Here is a 13,384-nt window from a genome sequence, read left to right as displayed (position 1 = left end):
TGGAGAAAACAAAACAAAGAGAAGCAATCGATCATAGCCACAATGCGAGTCGTTAATGGGGCTCAAGGAGCCGGCCTGCTAGAAAACTGCTCTGGTGTGATCCTTGTCGAACAAATACAAACGTACATTCGTCTTCTCACCTAACCTATTGTTAATCTTTAATCTTTGGATTTAATGAGATTCTTAGCTGGGTGATCTCTTCTTGTTTCAGATAACAATTTTTCTATAGGGAATAAAAGATGGGAGTACGAGAATAAAAAAAAACAACGTTTTTGTGTTAACAATTTTGACTGTCTTAAAAAAACAAAGGTTGTATGCTGTACACAAAAATACTAACAAGTCAAGATGTCAAAACATTTGAGTGTTGCAAAAAGGATTTTCTGGATACTTAATGGCCCTTTTAAAAATGTTAGTTGAATTACTAATTGGACATGTTCGGTTTTAGATATTCCACTAATTTCATAGAATTTATCTTGACAAACATCACCCGCTAACCTCTTGCACGTCGTTTCTTCTTCCTCAAAAGGCCGGGGTGAACTCGTTGCTGCAGGATGTTGACGGGAACGTTCCTCTGGACTACGCCCCTGAGGGAACAGAGAGCCGCTATATTCTGCAAAAACACCTGGAGGAAAACGGTAAAGACACCTGCTGTTTTTATTTGCATTTGAGTTCAAGGAGCGCGCCAAATATTTTGACATAAACACATTTGTATATGTCAAAAGTCAAAAGCAGGTGTGGGTCAAGCATGGCCCCGGGCGAAATATGGCCGAGCGAGCATTAACGTTATCAAGAATAGTGTAATATTTTCTTAGCCTAATGGCATAATTGCCACACAATCACTTGATACATATATACATGAACTATAAGTATGATTTTACATACACATTTGATGCCACTCATGAATGACCAGGCCCATCGGTTTGATTAAAAAAAAAAAAATTCAAGTATGGCCCATAGTCTGACTGCACTCATGATAAGAGCAAAAACATGAAAGAGAGAGGCGAACGTTCCAGTTCCCGGGGAATTGCGATTAACATCTATGGACAGCATTTTAAGACCTTTACTGCAGTCTTTTTATTCTTTTTTTTTTTCCTACCCTTGGAGCTAAATGTGGTTCGAAACATTTACTGTATGTAATGGTCATCTGTAGGCTTACCTTGAAGCTATACATGACAAGACTACAAACACTTCAAGTGTAGCCTACACACAAACAAATGTGCACACACACACACAGGCACACAAAAAAAACAGTCTGTCTCTGCAATGAGCCCTAGCCATTTACAGTAATTTATGGCTACTTCACTCAGCTTTTGTTAGCCAAGCCCTAAAATGATCACATCCCTCCTGCAGTCTGCAGGACCACAACCACCATGCAACACATGGCATGCTGGCCCGCTGTTGCTATGGAAACGTTATTCATTGCCTTTTTGTGTGTGTGAGGGGGGGGTGACCATGTCCAGTATTTTCATTTAATTTCTTGTGTATCCATTAAGTTACATGCTATAATTAGTTCAAATGAAATATAAATAAATAAAGCATGTGGTATGCCCTGCCTTGTCTTTGACTACCTTGAATTTAATAGTTTGGATACTGTGACCTATTTTTGGTGTGTTTTTTTTTGTATGACAGGTGTGGATGTGTCTTCTATGCGCACCATGAGGACACAGAGGCCCAATACTATGCTATCTGACATTAGACAGCTTGTAGCTGCAGGGGCAGACCTCAATCAGCCCAATGACGACGGGGTCACCTTGGTAAGTCTCCTTCGTGCAGCCGATCTACTTTTTTTTTGGTTGGTTTCGACCGATCTGATTGAAACCCGTCTGCCTTTTAAAAGCTTCACATAGCAAGTGCCAGTGGCTATCGGGACGTTGTGGCTGTGCTGTTGGAGAACGGGGCAGATCCTCATCCTGTGGCCCACAACTTTTGGACACCTCTCCACCTGGCAGCTAAATATGGGCAGGTATAAAAACATATCTAGGCTTTTTTTTTTTTTTTTTTTTTCGTACTGTGCAGCTCCATTGGTCAAGTGTCATGGAGTAATGGGGAAGTATTGATGGATCTTTTGTGTGACCAACTGGCCTGCAGTCACTCTGCACTTTCTGATAAACTGCTCCTTTTGCCTCCATTGATCCTCAGCTGTATTGGATTCGGTATTGCGTTTTCAGATTAGCCCTTTAGTGGACTCTTGAAGGAAAGGGGACATTTTTGCAAAGTCCCAGAGGAAAGCTGATGGGATCTGATGCTATGAAGCAGAAGAAGCAAATTACATTCAAGTGTTGCACAGTCATCGTGATTTTTATAATTACATTTCTGGGCTTTGAGCTTGTATGCTGACAAAGAGAATATATGCATATTTAGAATCAGTCCCAACTTGAGCTTCATCTTGCCGGAAAGCACATTTTTGTCCTTCATGTTATTAATGTCAAACACGAGATTGTAGACAGTGCTGAAAGGGAAATTGGCAACCGGGAATAGACTGAATAGATTTATATCTTTTAAAACATTTGAAAGTTCTATCCTGTCTATCCAACCATTTTATTCCTTTTGTGGTTTATCCTGGCTGAATTTTGAAACCCGTGAACACACAATTTAGCACCCGCTATTTGAAATCTTAGTAAATCAGGCCCTTATTGGTGCCACTTGACAACATGGCTGCCGCAGTCATGCCGAGTAAACGGAAAGAAAGGTTTGACTGATGTGAATTCATCATAGCAAACGGTTGCCTGGAAACACTGACGGCCAAGTGTAACTCTAGCTGGGGCATAAAACCCAAAGACCCCCTGTGCAATGTTGCATACAGGCCACACTCTCACCCTTTAAGAAGACGTATGACCCTATTACCACGGCTAATTACGTTCCGCTCTCCCGCTTTTGAGATAAGCGGAAGCACCGGGGAAGACTTTTCAAATACTTACAGTATGTGAGGGGATTAAAAATGCCTTTTAATGAAATCTTTTAGATTGCTGGGTGTGGAGTAATTTATTTTATTTAAGGATGAAGGTACATGTGAGAGATTTGGGAATAGGAAACCATGTGCTTCATCTTAAAGTTGACTTCTTTGAAGATTCTTTGTCACGGCTTACAAGTGTTCGGTTGACTAGGAGTTTGCTTGATCTCGTTGTCACGGGGGGTCATTGGGTCCAGATGACCTTTTCCTTGTCCTCGTGGGTCCTCCAGAAGGTTGAGATCTTGGTCTGTTAGTGACGTCTAAGACAGTATTTATAGTCTGTGAGCACAGCCGACAGTGTGTGGCTGGTGGAACGGGTTGTGAGCTCTTTTGAACACCTGCTAGAGTGAATGCGCTGAGTCACACAAAAAAACCTCTTACAAACTGTCACGTCGCTTATTCATTTGAAAGGAGAACGTTGTAAGGATCAGAAAAGTTAATTACCATGACAGCTGGGGGTGCAGACTGAGCTTCCACTTATTAAACTGTGTGTGTGTGTATGTGTGCGTGTGTGTGCGCGTGCGTGCGAGTGTGTGTGTGTGTGAGTGAGAGAGTGTGTGGTTGCGTGTGCAAACAACAACCAAAAAGGTTTTAGAAACCCCAAAAGTTCTTCAAAAAATTCTGATGAAGATTCATTATATGTTCTCTATGAAAGACAGGTAGAAGTGTTGGAAAAAAAAATATTCCTGGAAAAATCATAGTCAATTATCTGACCTGGCAACCATATTGGTTGTCTAGCGAGTAATTCTGTGAGGTTGGTTATTATGTAAATTGGCCTTACTTAAGGTACAGAAACACATTTTCAGACCAGCCAGATAACACATTGACTTTGTTGTTTAATTTCACACTTGAAGGGTGGGCGGACTCTCCAGAGACCCAACTGTTTGTATACAAGCCATTAAAAAGTCAATTTTCCACAATATGTCCCCTTTAAGCCAAGATTATTCCCATTAATTTTAATGATTATTTTGATGCATCTGACTGGAAAATGTTAATGGAAGAAACAAAATTGGCTCTGCTCTACTGGAATGAATTATGCCTTTAAAAGAGAAACTGCAAAAAAAGCAAAACAAGTCAAATAAAAAACAAGAAGCTTAACTAAGGCAATATAATAAATAGTGCATTGCACTCATTCCACATTGCAATTATTATTTTTCAATTCATACAAGTCATTATTAGTGACCTGCGTATTAAGTAAGAAATCAAGTATGAGTCAACATTCAAGTACCAGTTGTTTTCATTGTCAATTTGTGGTACAATCTCTCTTACGGCAAGAAGGTCCTAATCCATCAGTGTTGTCATTGGAGTCCACCGCCCCCCCCCCGTCTCCTAAATATAATATAGCTTTTCCAGGGAGAATGAACACACATAGAGTGCAACACGTAAAAAAAAAAGTATGACAGATGATGATACACTGAAAGACAGATAGAAGAAGAGTGCAGGTCAGAGGTAACAGTCAGTGCCACATCAATATGTGGACAAATGAGCACTGCGGAGGGGTGCTTCTTCCACTCTGACATGTGATGGCTCACTATGACATTGTTGTGAAAACCATTTTATACTTCATTTTAAGTCCATATGACCCATCCCAAGTTCGGACATAAAGCAATTTTGCAATTACTGTAAATACTTCAGGCCACTTCATGAGGAAACGCAAGCAGTTTTATTCAGGTGCACTCCAGTATAAAATCTGGAATATCTTGAGCTTTTAACACAAGATGTATTGTACTTGTACAGTCCAAGCGAGTTTTCACGCCATCTATATTGTCTTCCAGACGAGCATCGTTAGTCAACTCCTGAGGCATGGAGCCAATCCTACACTGTTAAACTGCAACCAAGACAAGCCCTCAGGTAAAAGACACATGGAGCTCTTCCATGGCTTGAACAATCTTTGTGCTCATATTGAACAGACACAAAAAGATCCCCCTCAATAAGCCTGCATGGCCACTTGTGTGTATTTACACGAGATGATTAGTCCTTGAGAGGATAAATGTCACTGACACCTTTCACATGCCTGATTTCACCTATGCTCAATGTTTACCTCGGATGTCAGCACTCATCAATCAGACTTGATTTATTTGCTAATTGGTTTACAATTCCCATGTAAACCAATTAGCAAGAATGAGAAGAATCAATATTGAAGATGAGCAATTATCTTTTATTAAAAAAAAAAAAACCTACAAAAACTTTATACAACAAAAATTCTTGGACTCTGGTTTTAAGGTTTGACCTCTAACCTTTCCACTGTGTCAAAGCAAATAGAGTTTCTGCCGATGGCCATTTTGTGTAGGCCCCGCATCACTCTGGCGATAATCAATAGCTGCCCTCTCTAGCTTGTGGGCTCACAACACACATGAGATAAGCCCTTAGAGACTTTCCTCCTCCCTATCTTTCTCCGTTAGAGCGCTTCATCCATTCTTCCGCTCCTACAGTATGTGATGAACGGAAGTAAATGATGAGAGTCTGGGGGGTCGTCCGCTGCAATGAAGCCTCCAATAATGCCCTAAGTGGTGCTTCAAAGTCAAATATTTCTACTTAGGAATGAAATGTGAATGGGAAATTTTGTCGGCATGCCTATCACAATATTTTTTATTTTTTACGAGCAAATTAGAAATACGCATGCACGACAGTCACTAGCCTCTACACGATAAATTCAATAAAAACAAAACAATGAAAAATCATTATGGAGGGAACACATTGTGGCGTCTCTTCCCAAGGGACATTTTTTTTTTTTTTTTTACATCGCTGTGCAAACTAGTTGCCTGCCGTTTGTAACCTTGAAATGTCATAATTGCAGTTTATGAAAATAGGCCATAGGTCATAAATAAAAACAATCATATAAAAAACTAACTACCGCTAAGCATGGCTTAACGTGCCGGTGAGTACCGACATATTCCTCTGCCCTCCAAAAGTCGTGTGCTGGAATTGTTGTAAACTGCAACCCCCTGTAATTGGGTTTTTCATAATGGCATGTGGGCAGAGTAGGGCGGCAAAGTTTCATGACTTGCCATAAAACATGAAACTTTAATACTGCGAGTCATCTCCTCAGGACCCACACGAGCCCAGCACGCTTTTAAAGCTGCCGCATACTAGTAGAACTGTACTCTAATAATTTCGCTCCTGATTCGCTACACTCGTATACACCCCTGGGAGGATCAAGGTCCCATTCATCACCGCTCGTATCTTAAATGCGTCTTGATTTGGATTTTGGCTCAATTGTCCTCAGGCGTTGCCGCATCAGAGCACATAGCTGATTTACTGCTGAGCGGTGAAGCCTGCTGGCTGCAAAGGCTGAAGGACCCCTCCACCCCTCTGCTCTCCACGGACCAACACTATGATGGTGGATCACATGACCTCAAAGCCCCTGTGAAAAACCTGTAGGTCAAATATTCAACGCCTTCACCTGCCTCGCTCTTAAATTTGACCATTACAAGTTTTATAAATCTTACAGGAATCCTCTGGGCATCCCAATCTCGAAACGGGACAGCATGCTAGAGAAGTGGGCCATGTTTCGAGAAGCGGGCGGGGCACTCAGCCGGCAGCCGTCGCTGGATAACATCCTGGATGGCCCGTTCAGCTCAGGAACAACCAAACTGGAACAGGTAAATTCTCTTTATTATTCTGAGTTCTCAGTGAATTTTTTGTTTTGCCCTTCAAACACACTTTAGAGCCCTTTAAAGGTGTAAAATGCACTTGCCATCTAGTGGTGAACTAATAGAATGCAACGACCAAAGTTCACCTTGCTTATGCCTGCTGCTGTCATTAGAACTGACAATTTCAATTTCTCTTAAGGTGAAGCTGATGCCTCCAGCACCCAACGATGACCTGGCGTCCCTCAGCGAGCTAACCGACCGCAGCCTGCTCTACGAGATGCAGAAGCGTTTTGGCAACGACCAAATATATGTAAGTCTCTGCCGTTGAGCATGCAGAGGTGCCTAATAAAATGGGCACATTTATTTAAACAGGTTTTTAGGTTTAACCGCCCGATACTTTGTTCCGCTTCTTGGCAATGCTGCTGTCTGTCACTGCAAAATAAAACTCAGAGTCTGCACCAGTGATAATGGAAGAAATCAATCTCAATTAGATCCATAGGGGGGAGGGGCAATCAATGGATGCATTCAGGGTTAAATTGCCTTCATCTTTTAACAATTGCACCCATTTTAACGGCATGCTATTTCCTTGTCTCCTACCCGTGTTCGTCCATTGGGAAAACGTGCTACAACGCAAAACTTTGACCTACACGGCACACGCAGATTGTGATTGGGTGGTCCAAAGTGTGTGTGTGCGCTTGTGTGAGTGTGTGGGGGGGCAAATAGAAGGTAATAAAGTGGCGTGAGGAAGAAAGGAGAAATAACTGCAAACACAGAAGGACTATGCTGGGGAAAATGCTGCAATCACGGCGATGTCGCAGCACGCTTGATGCAATTGAGTGCAATTTCACCTTCAGGGACAAAAAACACGCCCACGCGTTGCGATCCAGTTGTGTCAATTAAACACAATTCAGGCAGCCTTGGATGTATTTGTTGATTTCGCTTTTGAATTGAAGTTAACATGTCATGCATATGACCTGTTTTTTTTTTCCAACTAAATGACAGTTTAAGACATTTGTATTAAGTACACACCCATTGGAGAAGTTGAAATATAAAAGTAATATCCGACTCAACAATAGCCTTCATTTGTAATAGTGAGGACAAAGACTGCTCCATATGCTCCCAGCAGGGTGGACACTTTTGATGAGAGTTCTTTCACCTGCTGCCAGCAACCAAGAAGCCCCCCACCCTCCACACTCACAAGAGCGCATCCGTTCAAGCTGTGGACCGCAGTCATCAACAATAACAATGGCTTGATTGGTCACTCATGCGTGACTGCACTGAAAGTTGTTTACCCTCTCGGACACACTAGTAAACCTCGTAAAGACGTAATATGTTCAGGTCATCAACCTTGAACCAGCAAGGCCAATGTACTCTTCCAGATTTCAAAGGTCCCTTGAGACTCTAGACCACAGGTGTCAAACTCAAGGCCCGGGGGCCCAGATACGGCCCGCCACATTTTAAGTGGCCCGCAAAGACAAATTGTGCAGCAAATTTGTGTCATTACTAGAATTGCAAATTGTCTTCACTTTTAATATCTGTTTTAAAAATATTTGACCAGTTTCTACTCGTCTGATTTGAAAAGGAGTTATTTGTCAGTTTGTTTTATAGCTTTTACTGGATATAATATAAGGTGCTCATACATTTATTTGGGTTGACAGTCATAATGGCCCTCCGAAAGAAGCTATGACTACAATGCGGCCCGCGGAAAAAATGAGTTTGACACCCCTGCTCTTGACCCAGAGGGTAATGCCTCACTTTAAAGAGTGTGCGTGTACAGGAGGGTGCAAATTATGTATTGAGTGGCAAATGGTGATTTCTACGCTCATGTTCTGCTTATTCTACAACTGTTTAACCCCAATTGCCAAAAAAAACAAAAAGATTCAGTTGGCATAGTGACTTAACAATCCTTTTTTTTTTTTTTTTGGCTCCCTGCAGACTTACATTGGACACATTCTTTTGCTGGTCAACCCAAACAAAGAGCTGCCCATCTACTCCACTTTGGTAAGCATGTTACGATAAAACTGTCTGAACACAACATACATGCATGGTATGAATTTCAAATCCTCGTTAGGGTTGCGGGTGAATGGCAACCTATTCTAGCCTTAGGCAAGAAGCAGGGTACACCCTCTTGCGCAATCGCAGGACATTAACACATACACAACATGAAAAAAATATTCATATGATGATGTTAGTTGTTGATTTACTTATTACATAATATTTTAATGATGTCAATTTTCTTAGAATTTTTCCCAGATTGTAAAAATGCTTTTACCTTGGATAAGTTCTTGTAGTACACATTAAAAGTTGCACAATAATGTTGGCTGCCTAGCAGAGAGACATAAGTATGTGAAATGGACCTTGTGGTTGATAAATAATGCATTCTTCCTGTCAGCAAAGCACAGCATAAGGCTGACTGTGCATCAAGAAATCAAGGGTGGAGCCGGGTGCAGATCCCGAAATTGAATTCGAAACAAATGGAATAAAAGGCATCGTCCATGCACTTCATTCCAAAAGGCACATTAGGAAGATTTGGACTTGATCGGAGGAGACATCTTCTCTTGCCAAGCGCTATCCCTCTGGGAGGTGCTAGAAGGACATATGTCACAACATCCGCGATCTGCTCACTGTCTGTCACCCTCTCACGTCTGGTGGCTTGCGACGTGCTCAGACCAGTAACCAGCCAGGATATCAAAGTTGACTGCCGTTTTAAGACCTTGGTCGAAACTTGTTTTGTTCTTGTGCTGTGAAGAGAACAATAGAATAAGACTCCAATAATAATAATAAACCGTGTCAGCAGGGGTACATCTTTCACTGAAAACAAAATTTTTCTCAATTACATTTATTTTTGTTTATTTTAATTTTTATTGTTTTATTTTTTAATTAGGTTTTTATTGTTTTTTTGGGGGGCATGTATGTCAAAGGAATGATTGCTTATTTCATACGATCACCAACAAGGTGTGAATTACTCACCCGATGATGTCACTTTGCAACCTAACAATTAAATCATGGATTGTTTGTCTCTCACAGGTGAGTCAGTTGTACCTGAGCTCCACGGGCCGCCTATGCTCCTCTCTTCCCCCTCACATCTTTTCCTCGACGGAGCGAGCTTACCACATGATGCTCCAGGAGAGACGACCCCAATGTTTCATCCTGAGGTTTGTGTCCCAATGCGAACCGCCCTAGTTGCACTGAAGCAAAAAAAGTCAGCGGAGCAAAGTAATTGCAAAAAAGATAATAAAATTTGCCCCGTTCTGTTTCAACACCTGTTAAACATCCCCTCGAGAAATAAATAGTCTGTTTCGCGTTCACACGCACAGCGACGAGTGTGTTTGGGGGCTTGTCGCACTCTTTGTACTTGGCCTGATGGAGGCCGCCCCTTGATTGCAATTACGCTTCGCTTCAGCTCTCCCGTAGCATTCCTGCTGAGTTGTAACCAATCTGGCAGTGAGTTAATGCACCCTGGCCACAGGCTATCCATCTCCCTCACGCGCACGCACACTTGCGCACACACACACATCCATGCTAGGACATTGACCTTTCTCGTCCTGCCGTTTGCTCTCTTTTTCTCATTTCTTGCTTATCTCGCTCCTTTTTCACAATTGCTGGTTTTGCTTAGACATTTTTCAAAAAGACAGGAGATATATTTTTGTAGTCGGTGGTCTGTGTTTTCTTGTTTCCTGATTTATGCAGCAAGGAGTTGTGAATTGTATTTATTTATTCATTTATTTTATAGTATTTCCACACACACGGACAGCTAAAGGGTTGTGGTATCGGTGCGTACAGTGTCGGATTTTTTTAAAAATACCAATACTGTACACAGAAACTGTCTTGGCATCAGTTTCAAAGTCCAAGTCTTTAACGATGGTCTGAGTAGGAGAAGATTTAAACGGATTTTCTGCCACCTAATTGTTACTCCGCCGGGAACATCTCCAAGGAAACGCCCTCGCTGCTCTGGGACGCCCAGCTTGGTGAAGTCAAGTCTATTAAATTGACAAACAAAGTGAAGACTGTACTGACACAAAAATCAGGATAAGCCAATATTTATGCCGTAGTGTAGGTGCGCTGCCAACAATAATAGTGTTATTTCCTCTCAGGTGGATCAATACAGGTAATATTTTTTCTTTTTTCATCATTATTTATTGACCCAATGCAATTTTCTTATCCATCACCAGAAACCAATACAAACTGAACCTTAAGCCTTTCTGCATCATCCCCAATCCAAAGTGTTGAAGCAAAATATCTGCCCTTCCTCAAGACTGTAAAGTGCAATTGGCCACCCCAAAGCTGCAAAGGTCCTGGCCTTGCACACTCCTTCCATGTTTACAGACATTCAATCAACGGCCATAATCCCCGAGGCCAGCTCGCTAACCGAATGCCCTTGGAGTCTAATAAGTGTTCAAAGAAAAGAGGCTGGCACTCAGCGGGACTCACAAAGCGAGCAATGCACTGCTGTCATTAGGGAGGCCTCCTGACCTTCTGCAGCCATCTGCTGCAACTGCGTGCGGATGTGTCACGACACGCAACACGGTGGTCGGTACCTTATGTCGTACAACAGGCCTCCAGACGTAGTGGTAACACTACGTGGGCTGTGCCGAGCACTGGAGCCGGGTTACGAGATAAGCAGCTGTAGGATGGTGTTTTTAATGAAGAAGTGGGTGGATGATGTCGTGCTGCATGTGATGACACACGTATGGAACCTAGTGATGACTAACACTCAACACCTACTCTTGTGAGAAAGGGATCATTGAGAATGTCAAAACATAACCTATATGGGGCACATTTTGGCTTTTCTGAAGCTTTTATGCAAATATCCTGGAAGTCCACTATAAAGAATTTCACATTATTTGAGTTCGACATTTAGCTTGAAACATGTTTCATGTATTTAGAAACACACTTACGGGGACTTCACTAATGATGGAAATATAAATGTATGCAAATTACAAATATCATCAATGTGGATGACATCGACCGTGTGCTGCACATTACAATTGACTCTTTGTCTACCCTTTTCCTTTTTGTGTCTTATAGTGGCGAAAGTGGTTCAGGGAAAACGGAGGCCTGTAAGCACATCGTGCGACACCTGACAGCCAGATCCAGCCCTAAAGGCTTCGCGTTGGAATCCAGAATGAAACACGTAAGTTTGAATCTTTGGATTTCTTATTTAGTTATTTCTACATTTTGAAGGCTTCATTCACAATACGCAAGGATCCCGCTCATGCTAAATGTTCATTTTAGTCCTGCGAGGCTGAGTATTAGTGAGTTTTGTAGTAATTCCCTTTGGTAGTGGTGTCATGACGTGTTTGCCGCTCTTAAATCCTGCTCAGCTCTTGCCTCTCACTCTCCCCGCTGGCTAACAAAGCGTGTAGCTCGTGAGAACAAGCGCCGTGTTCCGTGATGAAGTCATCCTCATGCATGCTGGTGATATCTGGGTCAGTGTGCTGCCTTATCATCTAGAGACCGCTTGGCATACTGCACTCCACTGTACTTTACTAAAGAGACAGTATATAGATGTACACTGACACCTGGTGGTGGGAATTAAAACGCGGGCAACCATGGATTTCAAATGTAAAATTTTCTTTTGAATGATGCAGGTGAATTGTATTCTGGAGGCTTTGGGGCACGCAAGGACAGAGAAGAACAACAACTCCAGTCGTTTTATCAAGCTGTTGACCATCCAGTATTGTGAGAAGAGGAGAACGCTGCTTAGAGGTAATCAATGCATCTTTAAAATGGGGATTTCATTTCAGCTGTCTGTTTACAACATGAACCTTGTAGAATTTCAAATGAATGAAAATATGTGATATTTTTTTCACGTTTTATTAGTAGTATTTATTTCAGTACATTTTCTGTTGTATTTGTTGAAAATTGTCTACACTCGTTAAACAATCTAACCAGAACTCAGAAAATTAAACCCTTACAAAGTGCATAAAGGGTGACAAATACATTTCCAATTTAATTCTGATCAATAAATGTATAAATAAATAAATAAATAAATGCATGAATAAATACATGAATAAATAAATAAATACGATAATGACGAAAAAAAATTCAGTCTGCCTGAGCAAATTGCACTGTAAATGTACTCAAATAAAACTTAACTGCTGAAACAAATGCACTACAGTTTTGTGTGCGATGATGTGAAATTCCAGCAGGGGGCGATAAAAACTCATATATGCACTACTACGTGCCTGCTTTCCTCCAGTTAGTTTGACCAATAAGTATATTAACATCCACTCAATCACAATTTACTAAAGATTTATTTATGTGAACCTGTCTTGACGTTGCAGCACGCGTGTACACGTACATGCTAGAGAAGTCTCGAGTGGTCCAGTGTCCTCTTCACCAACACAACTTCAACATCTTCTACCTGATGGCCGAGGGCCTGTCACCTGAAGAGAAGAGCCCACTTTACCTCAGTAACATCTTGGCTCATAAGTGTGTTCTCACATCACTTCGTAATGGTATCAAACACAATATTTGTGTCCATTTTCAACCCGCAAGTTTGTTTTGTTGTGAAGGTATCTTAGTGGAGGACTACCCAGGGGGAGCCCTCCTGTGGCTCCAGCATCTCCGGAAAGCAGGGAGCGTCTTGCCGCTCTTAAGCAAGCCTTTCAAGCTGTGGGCTTCAACAAGCAGGTATTGACATGACCTTAATGCTCAAGTGTTTTTGTTTTTTTAAAGTATTGACTTGTTACTTGCAAAAACAACAACTCACTGTTCACTATTTGAGTAGGTACACCTGTTTTGATAAGTTCCAAAGCAAAGTATTGGGAAAAAAAATTTGATAGTTTTCACTGCAGCAAGCAGCGTAAGTACTCATAAGTCATTTTTTTCAATTTTT

The 13,384-nt window shown here is 41.6% G+C and overlaps 1 protein-coding gene across 7 annotated transcripts in view; it reads left to right on the top strand.

Moving 5' to 3' along the window:
* myo16 (myosin XVI) overlaps positions 1-13,384 on the top strand; it is a 66,917-nt gene that overhangs the window by 22,020 nt on the left and 31,513 nt on the right. For all 7 annotated transcript variants that reach the window (XR_005096158.1, XM_037240099.1, XM_037240098.1 and 4 more), the window contains 13 exons: positions 527-635; positions 1,630-1,754; positions 1,838-1,963; positions 4,726-4,801; positions 6,177-6,327; positions 6,402-6,552; positions 6,743-6,853; positions 8,479-8,544; positions 9,571-9,698; positions 11,572-11,677; positions 12,135-12,252; positions 12,831-12,978; positions 13,062-13,179. Coding sequence is in view for 6 of the 7 variants with exons in the window: in XM_037240099.1 (XP_037095994.1) it covers positions 527-635; positions 1,630-1,754; positions 1,838-1,963; positions 4,726-4,801; positions 6,177-6,327; positions 6,402-6,552; positions 6,743-6,853; positions 8,479-8,544; positions 9,571-9,698; positions 11,572-11,677; positions 12,135-12,252; positions 12,831-12,978; positions 13,062-13,179 (1,533 nt within the window). In the remaining variant the exon portion in view is untranslated. The remainder of the gene's footprint in view (positions 1-526; positions 636-1,629; positions 1,755-1,837; positions 1,964-4,725; positions 4,802-6,176; positions 6,328-6,401; positions 6,553-6,742; positions 6,854-8,478; positions 8,545-9,570; positions 9,699-11,571; positions 11,678-12,134; positions 12,253-12,830; positions 12,979-13,061; positions 13,180-13,384) is intronic.

This window comes from Syngnathus acus, chromosome 21 (assembly GCF_901709675.1).
Source record: "Syngnathus acus chromosome 21, fSynAcu1.2, whole genome shotgun sequence".
Taxonomy (NCBI): domain Eukaryota; kingdom Metazoa; phylum Chordata; class Actinopteri; order Syngnathiformes; family Syngnathidae; genus Syngnathus; species Syngnathus acus.
The sequence above is the reverse complement of the archived record's forward strand: the minus strand, read 5'-3'. Positions and strand labels throughout refer to the sequence as shown.